Here is a 24010-nt window from a genome sequence, read left to right as displayed (position 1 = left end):
CTGGCTGCGCCGTCACCTCCAGGACACCCATCAAACTGATGTGTTCCTCGACCCCCATTCTGCTTGTTGTACAGATACATTCTGATTTTTCTAAAATAAGACAAAGAGAAACGTTGGTCCGATAATCGAAAGATGTCGTCTTGACATCGGACCCGGCTCGTGTTCGTCATTATCACGACATGCCAGAGACAACAATTTCGTATCGAACCGCGGTCGATGAGTTGGGTCATTTGCGATCAAAGTAATCTATGTTGTTAGGAACGATCGATTATATATACCAGTCTGGAATTCGAAAAGGCCCTGGCCACTGCATATTTATTGGTTTTGATCCGCGCAGCGGTCCTTGGAGCAGCAATGGTCACTTTGAACCCTTTTAGAAAAGACACGGCTTTGGAGGTCAAGATGGCGCACGTGCCCAGTTGGTTGACGCGCGATGTGCCGTCCTTGGCTAGGTTCCTAGGCTTGTGAGAGAATCATCGGGCGAAATGATTGATATATAAAAACGCACTGGCATCTGGATTGGCATGGTCTTTGCGCAACCCCTTGTTGCTATTACTGTTGTCCATAGTATTGAATAGTTTTTGCCTGTTGTTAGCTCAACATTACTATTGATTTGGACCAGTTGTTGCTCCGGTCACTCTGCTCCCTACATTGCATATCAGTCTTGGATGTTTTGATGTATTGGTCGTGCTTTCAATACGCGTTTACCTGCCACCCCGTCAAGAAAGCCGTAACGACTCCTTGTCGATTTTATAGTTAAAACAGACTATGTCTAATAAGGAAGGAATAGTAGCCGGTGTGGAGCAGGACATTTATTTGTTCATTTAAAATCACCAGTAATCAATGTATAACTTCATCAAAAACAAAAGTCAATATTTACATGATTTTGAAGTTTCACAAACAAGGTAGAACATTGTTAAAATAATCAGCAGCCACTTTCTCTTTTAGCACATACTATGGACACGGAGTGTTAGGGACACTGATTTTGGTCCTAAATTGGTCAAATCAATACAATTTGACCTCTGTTATCAGGACACAGCCTCTCTGTTAAGAGGACAGCATGTGTCAGGCCCAAGGGTGTCCCTAATAGAGAGGAGGTTCGATTGAGCTTTCTGAACATGACTAGAAACTTGAACTGATAGGATAGAGATACAGCGACGACAGCTGTAAAACAGTCAGCAATGATTAAGTACTGTCAACCCTGCCAGGAGCCATCACAGTTTTCAGGGTCACGTCATGCATAAATCTGATGATGGAATATCACTGCAGAAACTAGTCCTGCAATCTATGAGGCTGGGACAACTCCTGGCATATTTTAACAGCAAACAAGTGTCACAATCTGATGGCTTTCTGCACACGTTATATGCTGCTAACCTATTGTTCTTTTGGTGGATGCTGTACTTGTGCGATCCTACGGAGATTGTCAAATATATTGATTGCCTTCGATCTCTCACGCTAAAAAAAGTCCTGATATCAAAAGCTAATAAAAGTCCTGATCTCACCCCAGATGAGGGGAAAGAGAACACCGCACGCCTTCCAGAAAACAGCACCAGATTTGAAGACCATTTTATGTGCATTGTACCACGGTTCGCTCCTCAAGATGGAATAGATGGCATAAAGGGCGACGGCAAAGAAATGTCCAATTAGAATGATAGGCTTTGGGTTTAGACTGAAAATAAGACAAGAAAAATGTCAGACACAATATCGAGCTGAACAGATCGCGAAGGTACTGAAAAATCAGCCAACAGTGTGTCAATATCCACGACGCTCCCACAAAGAAGGTCACAATAACTCCTCACTGAGTTAACAGTATCAAATTACACTTCGTCTTTTGGGCAAAACAAGATATTTCATTATCGAATAGGTGGCCATCTAAAAAGACACATATACAGGAGCATCCCAAGGATTGCTTGTCTGTTAGTGGAATTAGACCAGGTTCCCTGGCATAAGTAGGCCCATCTCAATACAAGGAACCTTTATGCTTCTGTACAAGCCAATATCTAATAGTTTGCTGGTACTCACACTGAAAGAAGTCCAATAGGTCCCGACACACATTCACCACCACATCTGAAGTAATTGAAGCAGGCTTTACGCAACTCACCAAGGTGTTCTGAAAAAATTAATCACAAAGTAGAAACACACAGATACCGTACAAGAAACGGCTCTTGAGAACAATTTCAAGAGGAGACCGCCGTCGGATATGAAGACAATGCTGAAGATGGGTCCCATGTACATGTAGTCAACAAATGATTCCGAAGAAGTAGCAAGCACTTGTTGGTCATTTCTTCATGAGGATATTTAAGAGAATATGATCTATTCCATAACACTGGTAATTTATCAATAACATACCATCTTGGGCAGCAAACAATTCATAGAGAGCCTGAGCAAGGACGTTCACGACGAATGAATGGCTGTTATTCCGGGCAGTTGTAAACTTCCTCAGCGCCACCATTATCTCATTATAGTCATACAAGTCTTTGATGCCCCTTAAGAGATCCCTCCATATGACAATGTCGTTCAGACCGACACTCATTCCACCACCTGTCAACGGGTGGCGCATGTTGAAGGCATCGCCAAGGACAATAACACCCGGCTTCTCTATTGGGGACGGTGGAAGGCGACTGTTTGGCATACTGCGGAGACGGTTGTTCTGAATGCTGTCGAGGAATGGCTCTTTGATATGTTCTGAAATAGAAAAGCAATTCATCCGATGAAGGTGACACTGACAGCTTTATTCCAATGGAAGAGACCAATGGTTAATGAAATGTTGACAATACAGCATAGCCCAACAAGGGAGTGTCCCTAAGCTATCAGGGCAATCTCTACAGAAGACGATATTTGAACCTCATCCTTACCTGGCAACTGAGGCAGAATATGATCCACCATATACTGCCTAAGATCAGATGGCATAGTACCTCTGATATCAACCAGCACCCTTGTATCATTAGATGAGATCTTATACACCAATACAGGACTTGGGTTGGCTAATACGATCTCTGCATGGTTTGATTTTCTCTGAGGACAGTCCGTCATAATCGTTCCGACAAAATGCGACGTGGTCTCAACCGACTCTTTCACGAGGTGTTTGCGGAATTTCGAGAAGCAGCCATCAGCAACGACTGTCAGGGGAGCATGGATGTCCTTTGTTTCACCTGTTTCTTTCTCTCTGTAATGAACACCGATGGTAACACCGTCTTTTTCCAGCAGTCGGATGACTGTTCCTTCTATATACTTGACACTGAAATGTGAAAATATATCACATAACAAAAAACAGATCAACAAGAATGCCCGCCTTGTTTGGACAGTAATAGGTTAATGCATCCCAACTTTGGGTAAGTTGTGACAATGTTGTACCAAAGGTTAAACATCATAGTACTGCTGCTGTCCTTGGCCAGACTGGGTGGGGAAGACAAAGTCACATCCAAGGCACTTCTAAGGTTCAATAACCAGCAACTTACTTTTTCTCAGCTTGTGCCGTCTTCCTCAGTGTAGACACAAATCGACCATGATGAAATGATCGCCCACTTTCTGTTGCTCCGGTGTCATTTTCTGGGTAAGGCAAATCCACCTGGGTGCCATCCTCAAGATAATGGACCACGTAACCCTTCACTTCATGCGCATCAAAGCCTTCTGTGCAGTCTGAAACATCAAATCACACCATATCTAATCATCTTCTCCATTGCAAACCAACAATTTCTCCAAACCTCCCACATGATTCATTGGAAACTGTCTTCCAATCAGATAGCGATGTCCCCAAAGAGAATTTGAACAGTAAACACGTGACTATTGATAGCAAAATTATGGTGTTACGTCAGTCAAACACCACATGTTATCATTTTACTGTCTTAGGCCATGCTTTCCTGTCCAATATGGCAGTAATGATGTCATATGTAGGCCTACAGGTCATTGGGTTCAACTTGGGAGGACTTCAAGACAAGCCTTACCATTAAGACCAAGTTTGGACAAAGCCTTGTATCCTCCCGGTTGTAACAACTCTCCCACAATGCGATCAGGTTGCCGAAGATCTCGCTCGATGATTGTAACGCGGCGTCCATCACGCCCGAGGACAGCAGCCATGGCAGAGCCAACCACACCGGAACCAATCACAATCACCTCGGGATCCTTCTGGGCATCCCAGACAACATCTGGCTTGGCAAACAGCTGTTTCTTCTAAAAAAATGAATCATCCAAATTATTACCATCTGTGTATGGCTATTAACTGTCACAGGTGGCAGTCATCCTACCAGAACTGCAGTAGACCACCACTGGCATATACATAATTCCTGGAATGAGATCACTGAATTCTCAGAGTTGGCCCACTCGAGGACAAGATCAAGCTAAGATATGGTGTTAATTGAAATTACTCACTGCCAGCACCAGCCCCCCCCCACCCCCGGGCGCCTGCCTGCTGTAATGAACCAAAGAGGCTTTAAAAGAATCTCCATTGACACAGATGTTCATACCTGGGTATTACCCCTTCTGTAGGTGTGACCACCCCTCGGGGAATCCAACGCCCTCAGGGCAGGTTGCTGGACAATAAGCCAGATAGGACATTGAACATACCTTTTTGGAAAATCTTTTGAGCACTGTGATTAAAACGACTGTGGATATTATGATAACAATGGCAGTAACAGGGTCTAAGATGATATCCATTATGTCTGAATGGAGACTTGATAACTTCTTGTGGAGAATGCTTGTCATCTTGGCATGATCTGAAATGAAAAGTGAGAGTGATCGAATTAAATCAGGGCAGAAATTTAGTGCTGGATCCAGCCTGTAACAGAGGTACTACCATCGAGACCCAGCTCCTTGCTCCTGCTCCTGCTGAAACTCCACACTCAGGGCCTCTGCTCTGGCCTGGGTGAGATTGGGATTTGGGTTTCCAAGTGGGTGTGGCACTTGGCCTTGTTGCCAACAAAAACCACCAAAAACATGAATGAAATTTAACATAAATTGGATTGAAATCGGAGAATTTACATCCACGGTCGACATACAGGCACTCTGTTCTTGGCAGTTCGAAATACTGATAAGCAGTCTTCAGATATAACACACTTGGTGGGGTGATCAAGTCATGTTTTGGTCATTTTGTAATTGCATGGTCAAAGCACATGTTCAATGCAAATCAGCTGACCAATTACTACCCAATCAGACATCAGAGCCGAGAGCACTTTCATGTCGTCACACGACAACCCAATCTTGACACTAGAGGCACTGACGACAACCCTAATCTCATTCTCCAAGCGTCGTCGATGGTGATCATTGACGCTAAGCCTGTCTCACTCGACCTACGGGGGCAGAGGGACTATGTGACAATTTCAGCGGGTGCATGTAAATTGGACATTTGGCCCGGCGCCCGGGAGATTGCCCCAATCTCCCGGTCTTCGGTCCGTCTGTCGAATTTTACATTCACCCGCTAAAATTCTCTCTAGGGGGCAGGGGGAGCGGTTTTCTACTTCCGTCGTAAATAATGGCATCTCCTTTCAATTTCGGGCCACCAAGTTCTGACAGGTAATTCGCATAATTCCTTCACCAAACAGAAATAACTCTCTGTTGAACTGAAAGATCATGTTTTTATCTTTCTTTTGGTACCAGATTTGTTGTGTTATCATTCTTGTTGATTGAGAAATGCGAGCTTTAAAATGTCAGTTTTTCGTTCCGGGTGCCATTTTTTAGATAAATATATATTATATAATATTATATACTATACTTATACTATATATACTATATATACCCAATATAGGCCTACAGTACAGTTGGTCTGGGTGATGAATAGGCCCTTTACCTTTGCCAGATACGCCGCCCGGTACCACCTACCTAGCATGAGCCCTAGGGTCGGGAAAAAAACCGTCTTACAATATAATTCAATAGTCTGAATAGACCTGGCGTCATTGACCGTAATTAAGTTTGTTTTCCAGACCCAAGGACAGGTGAGGTGGTAGTGGTACAGGCGGCAGGGCCTAACTGGCTTAGCTATAGGCCTAAAGTATATGGGGTGTTTCAAAAAAATCTCATTCAGAAGCTACCGGTAGAAGAGGACAATTGTCTGCATCAATAAAAGGAACAAGTTTACAATCCCCATTCACGGCCCAAAAAAATGTCGTCGGTTGACTAAAGAAACGCCACTGTTCAATGGATTTATAGTTCAATGCGATCAAAATAGGTCATTTCCCATCAGGGATTGTAAATTTTAGCCGCATTGCCATTGAAAGTGTGCAGTGAAGGTGAAAGGTGAAAGGTGAAACAGAACCTTGAAGTAGGCTAGTATAGTATTGTGCAGAATTAACATTTTCTGAGGTTAGGGCCTACCCGTTAATCTGTAAAGGCCTAAACGTCAAAATGTGAAATAGACGCCTTTTTACAGTCGCCCAGCGGGTAATAACAATCATTTTTTATCACCCGCCGACCGACTTTCAAAAGTCATCTATGCTAGCTATACAACAGAGACTGCATGCTGACGATGCATAGATAACAAACAAATGGCTACAGTCTTCATTATTTATTATTCTTTGATATAACAAATTCGCTAAGTCCAGTGGCAGTCCGACTGAAATCAAGAAATACTATGTTTTTGATTTCAGGGGCCAGTTTGAAGAGCAATATACTGTACCAGATCTTTGTTAGAATGTGTCATTGGAAAATGACCAGCTTTGTTAACTGAGCTGATCTGAAAGATGGCAGCACTTTAGAGGATAAAGTTCTCCTGTTGGTTGAAAAAATTCATTGTTAATGAATGACAGTCTTTCAAAATACAGATGTCATGAATGTAGAACCTTAAATTTAAAAAGAAAAAATTTGGTACCAGACTATCTATGTATTTCCAGGTTCAGGGAAGTATCAGCCCTTGGCTCCTGGACTAATGGTATGAGAGTCTGATAATTGGTTAGCGCAATCTACACTTTTATTGAACACTGTCCTAAATTCAACATGGCCGAAAATATCATCTATAAATAGCATCCCTTTTATAGCACAAGACACAATGCAGATTTCTTTGGGAATAACAATTACAAACACATCACTGCACACAGAGCTCTCATTGATTCAAAACCTGCATCAGATGCCTATGATGTAGTTGAGTGTCTCATGCGAATCACAGTCAGTCCTGTTTTATAGCTCAGAGGTGACACATGGAAGATTTCTTTGGGTTGTGTATTTGTCAAAGTTCTCACAAGAATTCTTATATTTTGTTAGGATAACCATTGAAATGTCCCTGAACAATCATGCAAGGTATACTAAGTTTTAAATCAAGTGTTTAGTGTACTGTGTGGATGGATTGTGGTGTGTACATATTGTATGATATGATGCCGGGTGAACTTTGTTTTGTATGTACATAATGATTGTATGCCGTTGAATCAATATGTCAGCCGTGCTCAAAATCTTTATAGTACGCCGGTCTATTAGAGCTGTTGTACTCCAAGGTTGTTTTGAAAACTGGGGTGATTTTTGGAACCGAAATTCTGTTTGTAATGAATTTGTATTGCTAAACCTGTACTTTAAAAAGTAAGAAAAAAACCTTTTGTGCTTTTCACGTAGTTGGTGCATTTTCAACGTTCTGTTAAGTTATCTTTATGGAAGTGTTTCAAACAAGTGGTAGAGTCTGCTGAAGATCTTTCGTATTGTATTCCAGTCTTTCTATTGTCTCATGTTCCCATGTGTAAATTTTCTACTTAAATGAGTAAATTCAGCCAATTATCTGCCATGTCAGCACAAATTCTCCACACAGCTGGACACAAGTTTACAGGCATATGCAGTTCAAGATTGTGGTTTTTCGACAAGACATGAATACATTTAGCTTCATTGTTCATCAGTGACACAGGGACACAACAAATGTGGATCTTAGCTTCATATGTAAGCAGTGTATAGACAGTTATTGATATGTGGGCAGAAAACTCAGCTTTAAGAATGTAAAGTGTACAGGATTACACAACTTCACGCTCGATTGCAAGTCTTCATGGTCTCGCGATGAACAGATTTGAAAGTTATTGAATAGTCATGTCTGAAAATAACAGCAGGTTTAGGGCACGTGCTTGATTAATTCTTGGAAGTAGGGACATCAACAAATGTTACCAAACTCATCCTTCGTTGTAACAGGACAGTGTATTGATCGTTGCGTAAATGTACAGCTAACCTGGTTTTGCTAGAACTTTATTAAGCACTGTGAAACAGCAGGAATACTGCGGGTGAAAAACATATTTGCATGTTACAGAATAATTGCATTTTAACTACCTTGACTCAACTTGTTCAGTGGTGAACACTCCTTGTTGCCCTAGATTCCAGCTTAAAGTTACTGTGTACCATGGCTACCAACCCAGAGGTGTTGGACAAGTATAACACCTAAACTTTTCAGCTTGTCATATTTTAGTTGAGAGCGTGACTGTGAGGTGTTGGAATTTGTCATACTCTAGGTATCTGGATGATGTAAATTCACTAATATTCATGCTGGCACGTCTTGTCATTTCAGTGGAAGTGGTGAGGACCATGATGGGGCTGACGGAGATGCGTTCGGCGCAGGTGATATGCCAAGTCCCTCTCACACCTTCCCACCACGCAGCCCGACCAAGACATCCCCGTCGAAGAAGACGAGGGCACGGGCACATAGCATTAGTACAGCAGCACGCAAAGATACCACAATGGTCCAGTCTGGGTCACGGACGATTTATACGGCTGGGAGACCGCCTTGGTACGATTGCGAGGGACAATTGAGAGAACCTTTTGTCATTGGTAAGGATCAGTAAATACAAGTACTGTAAAAGAGAATTCATTTAGAAAAAACAATAGTATTTTAAACCATTTTTCAACAGACTATAAAATCATACGATCATACGCAGTTATGTATAGCTTAACATAAAAACATTAGGCAAATTCCTCAAATCTTCTCTCTTCAGGTCTATGTGGTGGCAGTGCGTCTGGTAAGACCACTGTTGCAAGGATGATTATAGAGGATTTGGATGTCCAGTGGGTCAGCTTGCTCAGTATGGACTCGTTCTATAAGGTGAGTGTACAGATTACCCTGAAATGGATCTTAAACCCTACCCAGGCATATCTCATATCAGGCGGGTTAAAATTTCAGATGATGCAACACGTACCGAACTTACCTTTTCTTTGGTTTTAACCCTGTGTCCTTTTTGGTGGTTTCCGGAATGGCAGTACTTGTGTTGCCCTGAACCAAGAATCATGAAAAGAACAAAACTAGTTTAATCTTATGTGGCCGTATTTGCTTGGCACATTTTTCTGGGTATAACAGTTTATGCATTCATGTCACATCAGAAATGCAATGCATTTTACCCTTCATTGTAAACTATTGATTATCTCCAAAACAACATTTGTCAGCAATCATCTGAAAAGTTCCAAAATCAATATACTCAACTTGAAATAATCAGATATATCTGTCATGTGTTGTATAAACGCATTGTGTTGCAAAATTTACTATGTTGGAAGTGGATTCAGCATCTGCCTATCTGCCTTCATGTACTGAATGAAGTTACTTGTGCAGTCAACTGTGCTTAACTTTTCAAATAGAGACAGCTGTCCAGGTGCTCAGATTTATTGAGCATCCATGACATGAATGAGACTGAATCTACAGCTAAACAAATTCACAATTGGTTCGCTCATGAAAAGATTTAACAAATTGCAAATTGTAATGAGGGCAGAGATTCAATCGGACAATCTTTTTCAAAATTCATTAGAAAGCATTTTTTCCAGGTGTTGTCTCCTGAACAACACGAGCTGGCCTGTCAGAACCAGTACAACTTTGACCATCCTGATGCATTTGACTTCGACCTTATGTTTGATACTATTCAACGGTTGAAAGACGGCAAGAGTGTTGACGTCCCAGTGTATAACTTTACGACACACGCAAGAGAAAAACATACGGTAAGTTTTTATGTTGATCTGGAACTAATCATCCAGGCCTGTGTGCTTCTGCAGTGGGTGTGATATGAATGCCTCCTGTAGTTTATTGTGGCCTAGTTGCTCTTTGTATTATCTTGAAAAACATCTACCAGCAGCAAGAATCTTACATCGCCTCCTATTTATTTCAGAAACGAATCTATGGTGCCAATGTAGTAATCTTTGAGGGAATCATGACCTTCACAAACCCAGAAGTCCTAAAATTATTAGATTTGAAATTATTCGTCGACACTGACTCAGATATTCGCCTTGCTCGGCGGTTAAAACGTGACATCACAGACCGAGGTCGCGACCTTGAGGGTGTCCTTCAACAGTATAACACATACGTCAAACCAGCTTTTGAACATTATATCGCACCAACCATGAAGAATGCAGACATAATTGTACCGAGAGGTATGTAAACTTTGTTCATCAAATCATCATCATGAACTCATAGCTCTGTGGAGAGCATAAAAGGCATCAGTGAGTCTGCACTGGCAGCCCTGTCTCGTGCACCCCATCTCAACTCATACCATTACCATGTCTTGTTCAGCAGCTGTCCTTCCAGGTTCCCAACGTTCCCTTCCGTCTCCCTTGGTTCCTTTTTCCTGGTGGTATTCATGCAGAACTTCGTGGGGAAGTCTGGATTTCTCCATCCTCAATATATGGCCCAACCAGTTCCATCTTCTTCCTTCTGCTTCTGTGACATTGTTTCAGACTTTGATCCTTCTGGGAACCTCCTGGTTTGTGATGGGCGGTTGCCTGGGTCGCGCTTAGGATGTGTCTCAGACATCGGCCTTCAAACCCCTCGAGCAACTCTGTACAGTGTTGTTCATCCTTCACGTTTCAGCAGCCTAGAAAAGAACTTATCAGACATTGTTAATGAATGAATGTATCCATAATTGAAGATCACAAGTTACTACAGTACCAAATACCTTCTTGACTGATATGGGTCAAATTTGACAAATGACTAGCCACTTGTGTAGCACTGAAAATCACTAAAAGCACTCACCTGTTCTATAAAATTAGATTATCAATTCGTTGCCCCGAATACATTTTTTCATGAAATATTGAATTTGACCTATCAAAATCAATAGATTACTGCACTTTTTTATGTCAAAATGGAACATTGACCATATTCAAGTGTTGGATATATGTCATAAAACCCAGACAATGAGTATGTCTGCTTTCTCCGGTGCCATTCAGTGAATCCAGTCCTGGAACAGGTTGCGTGTATAATCAGTCTCGCTTTCGTTTTCTGTTCCTGGTTACCACACTAATAGCCATCTAAAAGAATTTATGCAGTTCAGTCTGGCAGCACTGTAGTTATGGCAAATGAATTCCCTGACGTGCGTTCAATGGTCATTGCTACTCCGAAACTCTATACTGAGGAATCAGTAGCGATCAAAGAAGGTACATAGCCTATATTAACCCTTCCTGGCTGGGTATTAGCCCATCAGGAGAGAAGGATAACTTTCATTCCTGTACACTTCCAAACTACTGTTCAATTTCATTCCGTCGAGTGGCAGGGAACCTCATTCATATCTGTCCTTGTTCAGATTATAATTGGTGCATATTGGTTTCCAATAATCACCTATCATATATTTCCGGGTAGGTGCTTCATCTTTTCTTGTACAACTTTGCTTATAAGTAATCCGTCTGTTTTCAGGTGCAGAGAATGAGGTAGCGGTCAATCTGATTGTGCAGCATGTGCATAAAAAGCTGGAGGAGGTAAGTCCATCCCCACACCGATTTCTCTCTTTGCGATGTGAGTGGCTCTGAAGGTCACCAGCAGACATCTTAGATATGTTGCTGTTTGAAAATGAGAGTAACTTTACAGTTGTGAGTAGATTCGAGCTGCACAAGTCAGCATCGAAAACGAAGTTTCACGGTAACAGTAACTGGGCTTGTGTTCTATTTGGTTGTATGTTTGTTGGTCCAATCCAAGGTTAAGCTTTAGAGGGACCATTAAGTTAACATTTTCCTAGCCAAGACCCCCTTGAGGTCCCCAATTGTAAACAGGTTGTTACAGTTGTGAGTAGATTCGAGCTGCACAAGTCAGCATCGAAAACGACCCAGTATCTTCTGAGTGGTGGATATCAGGTTGCAAATGGACACTATGGGCCTATTCATCTTTGGCTGGCCAAAGTTTCACGCTAACAGTAACTGGGCTTGTGTTCTATTTGCTCGTATGTATGATGGTCCAATCCAAGGTTAAGCTTTAGAGGGACCATTAAGTTAACATTTTCCAAGCCGAGACCCCCTTGAGGTCCCCAATTGTTAGCATGACTACCTATCTCTTCGCCCGCCCCTCTTATTTCTTGTGTCTTCTTTTTCAGCGAGGCAATACTCTGAGGTCTCAGCTTGCTAATCAACATCATGCCAAGGAAAAAGGTCTGCCCACTTCAGTGTTCATACTTGAAAACAAACCACAGGTGCGAGGGTTACATACATATATCAGGTAAGGTGAAACCAGACAACTTTTCAAATCAGCTTTATAATTTGGCTTCCTGTTTTCAAATCAAATACATGTATCTTACCAGCTTGACAGTGTGATTGCACTTTACTGACTCATACTAGTTGTACTGGTATTACTTTTTAAAAAGACTCTGCACTACTACTTTGATTGTCATATCCTTTGACACCTTAGCTTGACTATTTACCTCGTATTGGTGTCAAGTAACCACAAGTATTTGTAATGTCTTCTCGCATTTCAGAAATCAGGAAACTCCTCGTGATGAGTTCATCTTCTATTCAAATCGATTGATGCGCCTCTTGATTGAGCACGTATTATCGATGCTGCCTTTCAAAGAGACAACAGTGAATACCCCCCAGGGGACGACGTATGTCGGCAAACGGTTGGACACGAAACAGATCTGTGGTGTGTCGGTTCTCAGAGCGGGGGAGACGATGGAGCCGGCCGTGTGTGAAGTCTGCAAGGAAATACGACTTGGGAAAATACTCATTCAGACCAATACGGACACCGGGGAACCAGAGGTGAGTAGAGTCCAACCAGCTCAGTCTCTCCTGTTGTGCTGAAACGTGGCACTGGTTTTGACTAGGTTTTCCCAAAATTGATTCACGAAAATGCAATACCCTTGTGCAAGTCAGTTTTGCCTGTACCCTACCTTTCTTGCTAATATTGATTTTAGTCTTATTCAAATGATGTGACTATAAAAGAGAATTGACTTGACGAGTTAGATTCAAATTTGCTTCTTCCTCTCCTTTCAGTTACACTATCTAAGACTGCCAAAAGATATTCAAGACCAGCACGTGTTATTGTTAGACGCAACTGTAGCAACTGGTGCTGCCGCCATCATGGCGATACGCGTATTATTAGACCATGACGTACCGGAAGAAAATATATTTCTCGTCTCAATGATCATGGCGGAACAAGGTGCCCATTCTGTGGCATATGCATTTCCTCGTATAAAAATAGTCACGACAGCTGTTGACGCGGAAATCAACGAAAAGTTTCATATCATACCTGGAATTGGTAAGTAGTAATCAGAATCACCATCATTCATTTTAACACTATAAAAACTGCCCCTTCTGATACCTTATGAAAGGCAAGCTAGACATTTTGCAAGCTGAAGAATGATTTCTCTGCCCCTTTGCATGCTAAAGTCCTTAAAGAAAAGTGAATTCTGATGATTTTGTTACTCAAAAGAGCTATCTATAGAAGTCCTTCCTCTGGAATGTTGGTGAAAAGAATCAGGAATTCACACATTTGATGAAGCTTATTGGCACTCGGGTTAAACCTCAAGCCCTCAGCAGCCACCTCCCTTAGCCTGGCAAAATTTGATTGATGTGGTTTACATGTGCATGTTTTAATCATTTCAGGTAATTTTGGTGACAGATACTTTGGAACGGAGTGGTGTTAGACAAGGCGACAGTCCTAACAATAACAATTTATCAGTTCTGAGGCCAGGCAATCTTCATGTGCGGACATATCTGTTAAACCAGAAGAATCTCAGAATGGCATGGAGTTCGATTATTCATTATTGTACAGTTGTGTTGTTAATACAAATGTATGTGCATGGTGTTATGAGATCTCAGTCTCCGGTTACAACGTTAACAGTCGTGGTGTAAATAATAAACTAATGATAAAGTTAAATGCTGATTTCTGTTGTTTGTGTTATCCCAGTGAGGACAGGACCATGTGACACTCAACATCCTGTCCCATGTCCTCGGTACAACCATGTTGACAACATGACATTGTCAAATATCTGTTGGAACATTACTGACAGTCATTATGGTCTTGCAGAGATATCATTAATTGGTTTTAAAATCACTACCCTACCCCCCTCGACCCCAACCCAGTCACTCCTTTGACAATCCTGTCTGCTTTTCCAAAACTTGGACAAGGATCAAAGAGAGATGGTCTCTTAAGTACATTCATCACCTCCCATAGTAGATGTCTCCAGGTTGTGGGCTGTGCTTGTTGACAGCTTGACCTGTATCCCTCTCCACACTCACACAAATCGTGACTGAAAGGATATCAAATGGTATGGAGGACAAGGTGCCGACATCCTCTATGTCACTCCCTGGTTTTGCAATGAGAAGAGACCACGTTTTAAAGGCAAAATCATGCCATCATACTGGCCCTTCTCTGCCTTTTACCAACATCCAGACAGCAATACTTTAAAACCTTCATGCAATACCAATCTACTGTGAAGACCGGGCCAGCTGCCCCTTTAAAATGCCCCCCCCCCCCCCCCCCGTCTCGAGGACACAATGTGAATCACAGTTAAAATCAGGCCTCTCGTTGGCCCTACTCAACTGTCACTGAATATCGGAGAATGTGCTTTCCCCCTGTACGTCGTCACTGAAAAGGGCCTAATTCGCTGAGTATAGCGTATGCAGGGATTACTAGAAGACCCCAATGATTTATACAACCGACTCTGACGAATAAAACAAACATTTTTCAGTCTTGTTTAGTATGCGCTCACAGGGGCAACATGTTAGCTTGTACACACCAAAGAGAATAGTATACATAACCATTCGATGTGACGTGCGACAAATATTGCATTGGTGATGCGAATAAGACTAGGGTCATGGACTAAACAGCGTCTCTACGTTCTTGCTGGTGATTCTATCCCGTAGGTAAGACCATGCTAGTTACTATTTCATTCTCCGATATAATCCTACATGGGGCACTGACGCTGAATACTCCCCTCATCCATCTCGGCCCGATGTCTCGGGCTAGCAATGGACCATTGTCGCAATTGGATATAGAGCGATGGTTGTGACAATTCTCTCGAGATTTGTCTTGCAGTCATCGTCACCTTCATGTCCCCTGACATTATCTTGTGTTAAGTCCCCTCCTTAACCAAACCCGTGACTCGACGACAGATAGTGGCAGCATATAGTCACGTTGGTCGTGTTTCACTTCCACTTTCTCATCAATGCTAATTGCCCGAATGATCTTGCGACCATATTGTCCTCAGTCCTCTTCCAGGCATACACATTTGGTGATGGCAGGGACCCAAGAGGAGCCTCTGACCATGGAGAAATTCAGTTTTGATTACGAGTATGACCCGGCATATATACCCAGTCACCCAGACCCAGTGCCAGCCGCGGTGGACGCCTCTGATGTCTCGTCACCTCCACCGTACCCTGGAAACAACCCGCCGCCAGGCTATCGTGAGTACAACCCGTTCAATCGGCAAATCTCACTAGACTAACTTACTCATGGCTCTTCATCCGTTGTGGGACATAAGCCACAACGCAATCTCTCAACTTCTTAGGCGTTTCGTTGTCTGGCTATTTCCTCAAAGACCGATCTCGATCGCTCAACTCTGCTATCATACTCCTCAGCCATGTCGTCATTGGGCAAACGCCGAGTAGGTGACGGGGTTGGCGCCTCACTTCAGCCCTCCCTCAATCTGAGCTTTGAAATTTGTCATTTTTATTGAATGACGAATCAACTTTATTACATTGCTCTACTTGTTCAATGCAGAGGCTGCCATTTCTAACAGCCAAGCCATTCCCGCCATAACATTCTGTGATATTTATCCAAGATGCCTCATACCTGGGTACTCAGGACAACACCCCGAATTCGAGAAATTTGAGTAAGTAGGAGAAACAACTGCGCTTGGAACGCAACCTTTCTCATCTATACTGCTGTGGACTCGGCTCGGACCCGTCTCGTAGTGGAGCGGCGATAATAAGTCCAATCAATGGCCTGTCTTGTAGAGGCAGTCGCTCAGAAACATTCTGTGGAATTCATCCTAGCCACAATCAAGACGGAATATATATTGCTACAAAATGACAGTATGGCCGAAGATTCAAGTGCCTACCGAGAGCGTCCTCTTAGTCTCTTCTCGTTAAAAGGTATCGGTCATTCTTCTTTCCAGTGCAGTCATCCAGGCCGCCAACGATTGGCTGAGACAGAACCCCTGGTTGAGAGTGGTCTCCTGCGAGACAGTGGACAGACGGTGCTCCATGCGCGGTGATGTCGACACCGTCACGTCACATCGGCATCAGCCCAGTAACGGTGAACACTCATTCATCAGAATACTTAGGTGTGTATGACATCGCCATCATAGACAAGCCTATGTCCAAGTCAGCTGTGACAGCTTTATAGTATATCAGAGATTTGCAAATTAGATGTTTTTGAAAAACTAGTAGTATGCTCTTCATTGTCCAAACAGAGCACTGCGTCCGTGCGTTATGCGACCAACATGAATCCAATGTCACACGTTCGAATCTTGAATTGCTTCAGATTTGCTGCTACTGCCCTTTGTAATTTCCATGGCCATGCTCTCGATACATTATCAGGTTGTGGCTCACTATAAACACATCTGAGGGTAGCGCCCCGCAACAGCTTGGCTACGAGAATCTCATTCCTCAGACCCGTACGACAGAAGAAGACGAAGAAGTAGGGAATGAGTTCCCTAGCCACGTGATGGCCTGCCCCAGCGGCATGCTCATGATGGGTCGCATGTACGGTATGAGAGGTGGCCTAGGCATGCTGATGAAGGTCCAACGCTACCAGACAATGATGCAGGTCATCGATGTGTTTAATAAGAAGGTACAGGCAGAGCCTTTACCAGGTGAGTGTTTGGAAGACAAGGTCCGCAGACGTTTGAAGTTCCGGTACTCCTGCGTATGCACTCCTGTCCAAAACTGATAACCGCAATGTTTCAACACGTCAGGTGGCCCTGTAAGGCACCAAACAGCATACTACCAAAGCAAAAGACATTATACTTGGTACCATGTTAGGATCATTCACGCCATGGGCGATGGTATCCCTAATGAGCAACTAGAAGGGCGCGAATGGAAAAGGAGGAAGTCAATACCAAGCGGAGATCATGGCCAGCTTTCTCACAGTTTGCAAGCTTATCTGCGTCAAAGAGCAACTAGAAAGACACATGATTGGAAAAGGAGATTCTATCAGATGTGGCAAATTGCATCATACATGTATTGGAAAGACCTGGTCTAGTTCTTTCGCAATTTGCAGGTGGCATAATTTCCATTGAGAGCGTTGACATTAAGAAGAGTGAGTCCTTTGAGAGTGTTACCCCAGACTTGGAGAGCTGTTATTGGTACCAGAGGAACCACACATCTAAACACTTCCTATCCTCTATCCGAGTCTACTATATCATCGGCAAGACATGCACACAGCAGATAGGTACAGTATTTTCTAAAACCGTATCGCTGTAAAGTATTACATGGGACATGGTGGAGCAACCAGTCAGGATCTGTTACGACTCTATAGCGGACGCCAGAGCTCCAATATAATATTCAATACGGACAGCATTAAGAGACGAGATGGCTCCTGCATTTTCGGTTTCCATTGGTTACGACAGGAGGAAATCTCTGGTGACAAACGCCTTAATTATTGTTTTTTCCAGATGTCACCTCATTTCCCCCAGCGAACCTTTCCAAGAGGGGTTCCTCGTACCAGTCTGGAGGGACCAAGTATGAAAAATTTGGGTCTCTGCTGGAGCGGACAAGCCGATGGATTAACAGTCAGAATGTGAGTCTGAGAAAGGTACTCTCTTCGGGCTTCATGTGGCAAGTCATGGCTATCGACCTATAGAAAACCTTCATTGCCTTGTTTTATTGGACAAGGCTTGTCCTACGTACGAAACGAGACATCATTGAAGACATCTCTGAGAACATCGTTTAAACGTATCATCTTTTCATTTCCAGTCGGTTCAGTTGCTGAACCTTCAGTCTCCGCTTATACGCTACAGCAGTAATGACAGTAAGTACATTTATTTACAAGATTCTCAACCGCCGCGGCATGTGATCCGGAAACACAATATCATTGCGAAAGTGCTGCTGCCATGTCGCGACTATTTAAGACCGGAATGAAGCATTTTGGAAACTTTGTCCTTTTGCAGCCGCCTTGTATTTTTTTATTGTCAACTTAGTCCGTTATTTCACTTAAGGTACAGGTCTCATGCCCGACAGTGTAGACACGGAGACAACCAACACAATAGAATTTCCCACATCCCAGACGAACTATCTCCGTATCATTAGGGTGTTTAGTCTTCAAAGTCAGGAACAATCCGTCAGAGACATCGTCACCAGTAAGGTCTTCTTTCCCGTAAATGTTGCCAAACGGTATGAGACAGTCCAGGAAGTGTTGCAAAAAGCTATTCAATGGATAGGAGCTGCAGGTATGAGATTTTCACTAATCAAAGTTATTGCAGTCGTATTTCAGTCGTATTGATATGAGTCATACTTTCAGTACGTAAAGGTGGTTCATGGATTCATTGGTGGGTGTTATCACTGCGTGGTCAGCTGATGAGCTTTGGCTGGTTCTCTTATCGAGGTACTAAGCTTGAATCTTCATAGGTATAATGCAATCGAGGTGAGACGTCCTTTAGTCCTCAAAGTGAGACAAGCATGTCACCAACCATGCCTATCTATCGGCGTTGTGTGCCGGTGTGCCTCCTCCACGTAAAGGAGGGATACCGGCACACAAACCCGATAGATCGGCATGTTCAATAACGTTTATTCCAGCTTGTGGACGCATGCTTTTCAGTGCTATGGAGATTCATCATTTTGTAATAACCATTTTGTAACCTTAGGTATGCAGAACCGCATCGTCGGTGCAGAGACCTTCGAGATGCCAGTCTCCAGCTTGGGAAGTCCGCCCAATGTTGGTGCGACAAAAGTGAAGCTCCAGAGAACTCGCGGTAATCACTGGATTACATGCTTCAGGTAAGAAAACAGAATGGGAACAAGCCCTATTAGAATACCACCAAGATCAGCCCTGGCCGTCTTATAAACTTGCCGTCTCAGCTCACGCCAAAGTTAGCGCAACGAAATCGTGTGACCGCGGGCGCATCGGCAGAATTCGTGATGTGATTTCTTCAGCATCCGTAAGGAATGTAGGTCTACGCTATAACTAAGTTAGCGTGAAGCCCAACATTGTAAACATTGTAACCAAGCTGTTTTAAAACGATGTATTAATCTCCGATTTGGTCCCTTTTAGGTTGTACTTTGAAGGACAATACATCGAACCTGATGTCCCCAAACAGCCGAACCAAAAGAAGTCTTCTATGTGTTGTGTCTTGTAGCAGGAACGCCAATCAAACCTATATAATTTTGGAAAAGACAGGTCTGTCGGAAAATGGATTTGTAAATAAGATATGTAATTTGTAATGACTGGCTACTGAGGCAGGAACCTTGTATGAATTGAATACAACGATGAAAGCTATAATATTGTAACAGTTTCTGTCCTCGTCTTTTTTATTTTGTCTACTATACCAACGTTACTATAAAGGTATGTTCCAACCAGTTAAAAACAATGGTGCAAGTAGGGGGCATGGGCACTAGCCCCTCCGTACCCCACAGATTCGTAGCCACAACAGGCTTGCTACTGGTACATGTAAGATATTGTACCTCGGGTTGTGACTTTGTCGCCTACAGGACTGGTTGTTACGGTCTTCGAGACTTTTTGGCGTTTCAGAGTTAGGGCCATGGTTGTGACTTTGTCTCTGGGACTTTTCTACTATAAACTAATTGAACAGCAAATCCTGTGATACGTGTGGTCTCTAAATATCGATATCAGTGACTCGTACTTTACAAGCATCATGTGGAGTCGAAATGTCATCACTGGGAAAAACATTTTGTGCAACTCTTCCTTTGACTTTTGACGTGTTACTCTAAGACAGATTCGAAGCCTCCAACCTCCTCTGATGCATTGACAGTGTCACAATCAGTTGTGCTCACACCTTCAAGAGATACGCTATTGTCATCATCAGCTGGGTCCACAACACCCTGCACATCGGTGGCACTTTCAGTATCGGATGTTGCTTCTTGGGGCGTGTTTGGTGGTGTGTTAGTGTCATCAACCGCGTTATCAATGCACTCCGAGCTAAGTTCAGTTTCATGTGAAGGGTCATAGTACCCCAAGTACACAACCGACGCAAAATGATGTAGTGTCCAGGGTTTCTCTAATGCACCTTGATCAATTTCCAAATCGAATCCTGACAATTTACCGCCATCTTCCTGAACAGCGAACTTTTCTAATGCTGCTCCAATCTTCAGACCCAGATCCTGCGTCACGTGCTCATACGAGTCCTTTGGTTCGTACCCTTCAAGGAACTTGGGGACGATATCATCAGGAATGGCAAGCAGTACCACCAAGGTGTAACTACTGCGCTTCGCACAGTGGGAAAGCTCTGTACACAGCTCGGTAAGGCCGCGTTGAATCCACGTCTTGGACTTCATTCGGTCGAAGACCAGCGTATTGCCTTCGTCCGTGTACGTACTCCCAATCACAACCTTGAAGACGTTAGAATCTAGCTCCTTGTCCTCTAAGTATTCCGCAGCATGTTTCCTCAATCGCTCTGTTACAGCATCAGTGTAGGAGGACAGTAATGCATCGCGTAGTGTCTGAACATTATGGAACAACTCGAGATCAGTCGCAACCATATCGAAACGGAAGAGCACAATTAGGACGATAGCCTCGAATTCCGCAGGTCCTACTTTCAGCTTTGCGGTGACGGGTATCTGGTGACCGCAGTAAGCCTCCTCTAAACCATGTCTCAAGTCGTGAGAGAATTCATGAGCTGTCTTCCTGAAGCTCTTAGGGACCATGTCCTTGGTGATGACACAAAATAGCTCCATTACCCCGTCGTGTCGCCTCCCCTTGCAAGCCTGCATCCATTTCGTGACGATGTCCCTCTTGTCCCACGTACTGATATCAGTAGGATCAAACCGCCTCCTTGACTTGAAAATAAAGGCCTGGTCAATGGAGAAATGGTCTACTTTGTGTCCCTTCAACTTCTCATGGTGAAGAATTCGCTGATTTAACCCTCTGTGGAAGATTTCCACGGCTGTCTTTACGTATGATTGATACTTCTCGTAAGGTTTGCTGAGATCAGCTATGTCAGTGAGGGAGAATTCGAGCTGAGCCATGATAAAGGAATGCGGATGATGGCTGTTACTTATGTACCTACCCTTTCATCGACGGATTGTTCAATGTGATATGCGCCACGAAAATGTCCTCTGGAGTCGCAACCTAAATTTCAAGGTCGCCCTATGCAACGAATCAACGCTAGCTATCGTTCCTCTTAGCGTCCTTAGTGATATGTGTCATAAAACTCGATATTCAAGGTGTTATCTGTCTAATGTGTTCCTGAACGAGAGCAGAATAGCGTCCCTTATATCGATATAGCTCCCGGTGATATGTGAGACGTAAAGCGCCTTACACCTCCGCACGTCCTCTGGAATGATATTGTACATACAAGTTCATAGCTCAGCTCGTATATGATAATTTCAATTCTTCTCCTATATAGATTGAGGACAATGGCCACTTGTATGTGTTTCCGTGAATATAAATAAATCTCCACACAGCTTATGATTTGTGCCTCCTAATTTATATGTCGATAGTCACGCATTGCCATGTAGGTCTATGAGTTTCAACAAGTCAGCTCCATATTGAAAACTCTTTATTATCATTAAAGGTCCAGGCATAATATTTTGGAAAATGAGAGTTCTTCCTGTATACACATCAGATGTGATACTGCATCCATGAAGTTGAGAACTCGAGTCTGCTGCACTGCCACTCTGTATCTTATAGGACCTTGGTATCTCAGCTGGCTGCCAATACACAAATATCTTTTAAGACTACTCCTCCACCCTTAATAATATCCATGCATATAGGATAATTCGCAGCACGACCAAGCACAACTAAGAGCAAGTAGGTCAGGACGGCTTCTACCCGATTTTACAGTGTTTGACGGCGACCGCCACTATCCACGCCAGTCTCCCGCGTCCGTGCGCGGTGCGTGGAAAATGGTCTCATCCTACTCCTATGTGCCCACCCCTCCCCCTCCCCTCGCCCCTCCCCCTGGATTGGTATGACGACAGTGGGCATTATGAGGTCATTGCTTGTAAACAATTGGAAAAGCAGCTGGTTGCAAAATACATACATGTAATTAAAATGACTTTTTGTAGGTAATAAATGTCAATGCTTTATTAGGCCTGATTGAACCAGCAGCATATGGTCCAAGCATCTGCATGTAATATTATGCCGTCTGCGATTCGACAGATGGCGCATTTGAGTTTACAGGCGTCCGATGGCTATTTTCTGACGTATTTTCCCTATTTTACGAGTGTTTTTGTCCAGCGTTGACTGACCGTTATCCAGTGAAGGGGACAGCCGAATCGTGGCTCATACCAGGGGTGGAACGGAACCACAAACTAGAGGAGGGCATGCGGGCGAATTCTTACGGATTGTGCTGATGTGGAAGAGGTAGAAGTACCAACTGAAAGCGGAGTCGATTCTACAAGCCATCCCGAGGATTATGTCAACATGCCAAGGGTGAAAATGTACCTACCACGCCTATAGGGCGAATTGGCGCCCTCCCATTAGGAATCGACATTGTGTCCAAAATGAAAGTGTTTCAGTATGCTGTCCTATTTTTCTTGCTTGTCGTAGTAATGACCATCGGAGTAGACATCTTGTTGATAAATATGGCTCCCCGCAAAGCTATGACCAAAGCTAGAATTTCAAGAATGGAGAATTTGCAGATCAAGGTTGCAGATGGTATTGGAGCATTTCCCGCAAAAGATGCCAAGACGTCATCACCTTATCGTCTGCAATGGCTGTCAATTGTTGACAAAGAAGACACCGGGAAGATGTTCAGAATAAACCATCAAAATGCCTGCAAGAAAAACACAGATCTGTTTCTATTAGTCCTTGTCAAAAGTGGCGCTGGGAATTTCAAACGGCGGCAGACATGGAGAGAAAACTGGGGAGCGATCAAAAGTGTCAACGGCAGGGAGATTCGGGTGTTTTTTGTGACCGCCATGACGGACGATGTGACGTCACAATATAAGATGGAAATTGAGAATGTGCGCTTTGGAGATATTTTGCAGGGAGTCTTCAAGGATAACTATGCCAATAATACATTTAAGTTGCTTTCCTCTTTCGAATGGGCAAACTCATATTGCTCCAACGCAGAATATGTCCTCAGCGTGGATGATGATGTCATGGTGGTACCAGCTAGACTTGTGACGTTCCTCACGAAGAATAATGACGTCAATTTAATAGGCGGGTACATAATTCCAGCAATGGTGAGGAAGCTTGATAATAATAGCAAATGGTTTGTGAATTTTACGAATTATCCGTACCTTTATTACCCGGACTATGTGACAGGGTTCGCAGTAGTATTATCTGGACCGCTGATTCCCAGACTGCTGAAAGCATCCGAGTCTTTACAATACATGTTTCACGTTGACGACGCCTATATTGGTCTCTGCGCATTCTCAATAGATGTCAAGCCAGTATTCATTTCGGGTTTCGAATTGTATCGACTTGAAGCTAATTTGGACTACAGCTATGAGAAATATAAATCTGTGATTGCTATTCATGGACTAAATGAGACGGAGAAAGTGAAATTATGGCGTCATTTACTGGTTGACCTTGACCTGAGGTTGGAACAACGGTGGCTACCATATCCTCACTTCGTTATGAATAGTTCAGATACTATTTAGCGGGCTGGGTTGTGTTTGACTCGGCGGTAATATCATCATCTTCATACAAGCGTGGATAATTCCGATGTGTATCTTGGTGTTTTACGAATTTACGGTGTACTGTGATTTAAGAGTGACCCCTATCGGCAACTTCGTGTAGCATAATCCGACCAACCTT

General features: G+C 43.3%; 4 protein-coding genes across 10 annotated transcripts; 3 read left to right on the top strand and 1 right to left on the bottom strand.

Annotated features, from left to right (window-relative positions):
• Positions 1 to 799: 799 nt before the first annotated feature.
• LOC135488890 (squalene monooxygenase-like) lies at positions 800 to 11178 on the bottom strand. Of its 5 annotated transcripts, none has more exons than XM_064773800.1 (9): positions 10425 to 11178; positions 9093 to 9157; positions 4564 to 4712; positions 3945 to 4170; positions 3459 to 3639; positions 2856 to 3238; positions 2350 to 2685; positions 2023 to 2110; positions 800 to 1669 (listed from the first exon to the last, which is right to left on the bottom strand). In XM_064773800.1, the coding sequence occupies exons 3-9, from the start codon at positions 4699 to 4701 to the stop codon at positions 1474 to 1476; spliced, it is 1548 nt and encodes a 515-aa protein (XP_064629870.1). In that variant the 5' UTR covers positions 4702 to 4712; positions 9093 to 9157; positions 10425 to 11178; the 3' UTR covers positions 800 to 1473. The 5 variants fall into 5 exon arrangements, with proteins under 5 accessions (XP_064629870.1, XP_064629869.1, XP_064629868.1 ...); XM_064773799.1 differs by lacking the exon at positions 10425 to 11178 and adding an exon at positions 9870 to 10043 and having other exon boundaries at positions 9084 to 9157; XM_064773798.1 differs by lacking the exon at positions 10425 to 11178 and adding an exon at positions 9870 to 10043.
• On the top strand, positions 5419 to 14002 carry LOC135488888 (uridine-cytidine kinase-like 1). Of its 3 annotated transcripts, none has more exons than XM_064773795.1 (10): positions 5419 to 5508; positions 8459 to 8718; positions 8883 to 8989; positions 9700 to 9870; positions 10038 to 10299; positions 11555 to 11616; positions 12225 to 12346; positions 12603 to 12882; positions 13117 to 13381; positions 13729 to 14002. In XM_064773795.1, the coding sequence occupies exons 1-10, from the start codon at positions 5468 to 5470 to the stop codon at positions 13767 to 13769; spliced, it is 1611 nt and encodes a 536-aa protein (XP_064629865.1). In that variant the 5' UTR covers positions 5419 to 5467; the 3' UTR covers positions 13770 to 14002. The 3 variants fall into 3 exon arrangements, with proteins under 3 accessions (XP_064629865.1, XP_064629867.1, XP_064629866.1); XM_064773797.1 differs by lacking the exon at positions 5419 to 5508 and adding an exon at positions 7112 to 7224; XM_064773796.1 differs by lacking the exon at positions 5419 to 5508 and adding an exon at positions 8279 to 8322.
• A 1895-nt stretch (positions 14003 to 15897) lies between these two features.
• On the top strand, positions 15898 to 19467 carry LOC135488891 (uncharacterized). Its single transcript, XM_064773804.1, has 9 exons — positions 15898 to 15959; positions 16245 to 16412; positions 16669 to 16943; positions 17351 to 17521; positions 17745 to 17869; positions 18046 to 18100; positions 18288 to 18518; positions 18933 to 19065; positions 19340 to 19467. Exons 2-9 carry the CDS (start codon positions 16333 to 16335, stop codon positions 19422 to 19424), a joined length of 1155 nt encoding a protein of 384 aa, XP_064629874.1. The 5' UTR covers positions 15898 to 15959; positions 16245 to 16332; the 3' UTR covers positions 19425 to 19467.
• Positions 19468 to 22830: 3363 nt separating this feature from the next.
• On the top strand, positions 22831 to 23853 carry LOC135490022 (lactosylceramide 1,3-N-acetyl-beta-D-glucosaminyltransferase B-like). The gene has a single exon (XM_064775668.1). It carries the CDS (start codon positions 22831 to 22833, stop codon positions 23851 to 23853), a length of 1023 nt encoding a protein of 340 aa, XP_064631738.1.
• The last annotated feature ends 157 nt before the right edge of the window (positions 23854 to 24010 follow it).

The sequence above is a fragment of the Lineus longissimus genome, chromosome 6, assembly GCF_910592395.1.
Source record: "Lineus longissimus chromosome 6, tnLinLong1.2, whole genome shotgun sequence".
Taxonomy (NCBI): Eukaryota; Metazoa; Nemertea; class Pilidiophora; order Heteronemertea; family Lineidae; genus Lineus; species Lineus longissimus.
The sequence above is the reverse complement of the archived record's forward strand: the minus strand, read 5'-3'. Positions and strand labels throughout refer to the sequence as shown.

What these genes read in the sequence shown, in the direction of transcription:
- LOC135488888 (XM_064773795.1), top strand. Translation starts at nt 5,468, where the DNA reads ATGGCATCTCCTTTCAATTTCGGGCCACCAAGTTCTGACAG. An exon ending in ACGCAAGAGAAAAACATACG is followed by an intron (nt 9,871 to 10,037) that starts GTAAGTTTTTAT and finishes TATTTATTTCAG; the next exon opens with AAACGAATCTATGGTGCCAA. An exon ending in AGACATAATTGTACCGAGAG is followed by an intron (nt 10,300 to 11,554) that starts GTATGTAAACTT and finishes GTCTGTTTTCAG; the next exon opens with GTGCAGAGAATGAGGTAGCG.
- LOC135488890 (XM_064773800.1), bottom strand. Translation starts at nt 4,701, where the DNA reads ATGACAAGCATTCTCCACAAGAAGTTATCAAGTCTCCATTCAGACATA. An exon ending in GTCCAAACTTGGTCTTAATG is followed by an intron (nt 3,640 to 3,944) that starts GTAAGGCTTGTC and finishes TTGATGTTTCAG; the next exon opens with ACTGCACAGAAGGCTTTGAT. An exon ending in TATTCTGCCTCAGTTGCCAG is followed by an intron (nt 2,686 to 2,855) that starts GTAAGGATGAGG and finishes TTTCTATTTCAG; the next exon opens with AACATATCAAAGAGCCATTC.
- LOC135488891 (XM_064773804.1), top strand. Translation starts at nt 16,333, where the DNA reads ATGCGCGGTGATGTCGACACCGTCACGTCACATCGGCATCAGCCCAGT. An exon ending in ACAGGCAGAGCCTTTACCAG is followed by an intron (nt 16,944 to 17,350) that starts GTGAGTGTTTGG and finishes CGCAATTTGCAG; the next exon opens with GTGGCATAATTTCCATTGAG. An exon ending in GATGGATTAACAGTCAGAAT is followed by an intron (nt 17,870 to 18,045) that starts GTGAGTCTGAGA and finishes TTTCATTTCCAG; the next exon opens with TCGGTTCAGTTGCTGAACCT.
- LOC135490022 (XM_064775668.1), top strand. Translation starts at nt 22,831, where the DNA reads ATGGCTCCCCGCAAAGCTATGACCAAAGCTAGAATTTCAAGAATGGAG.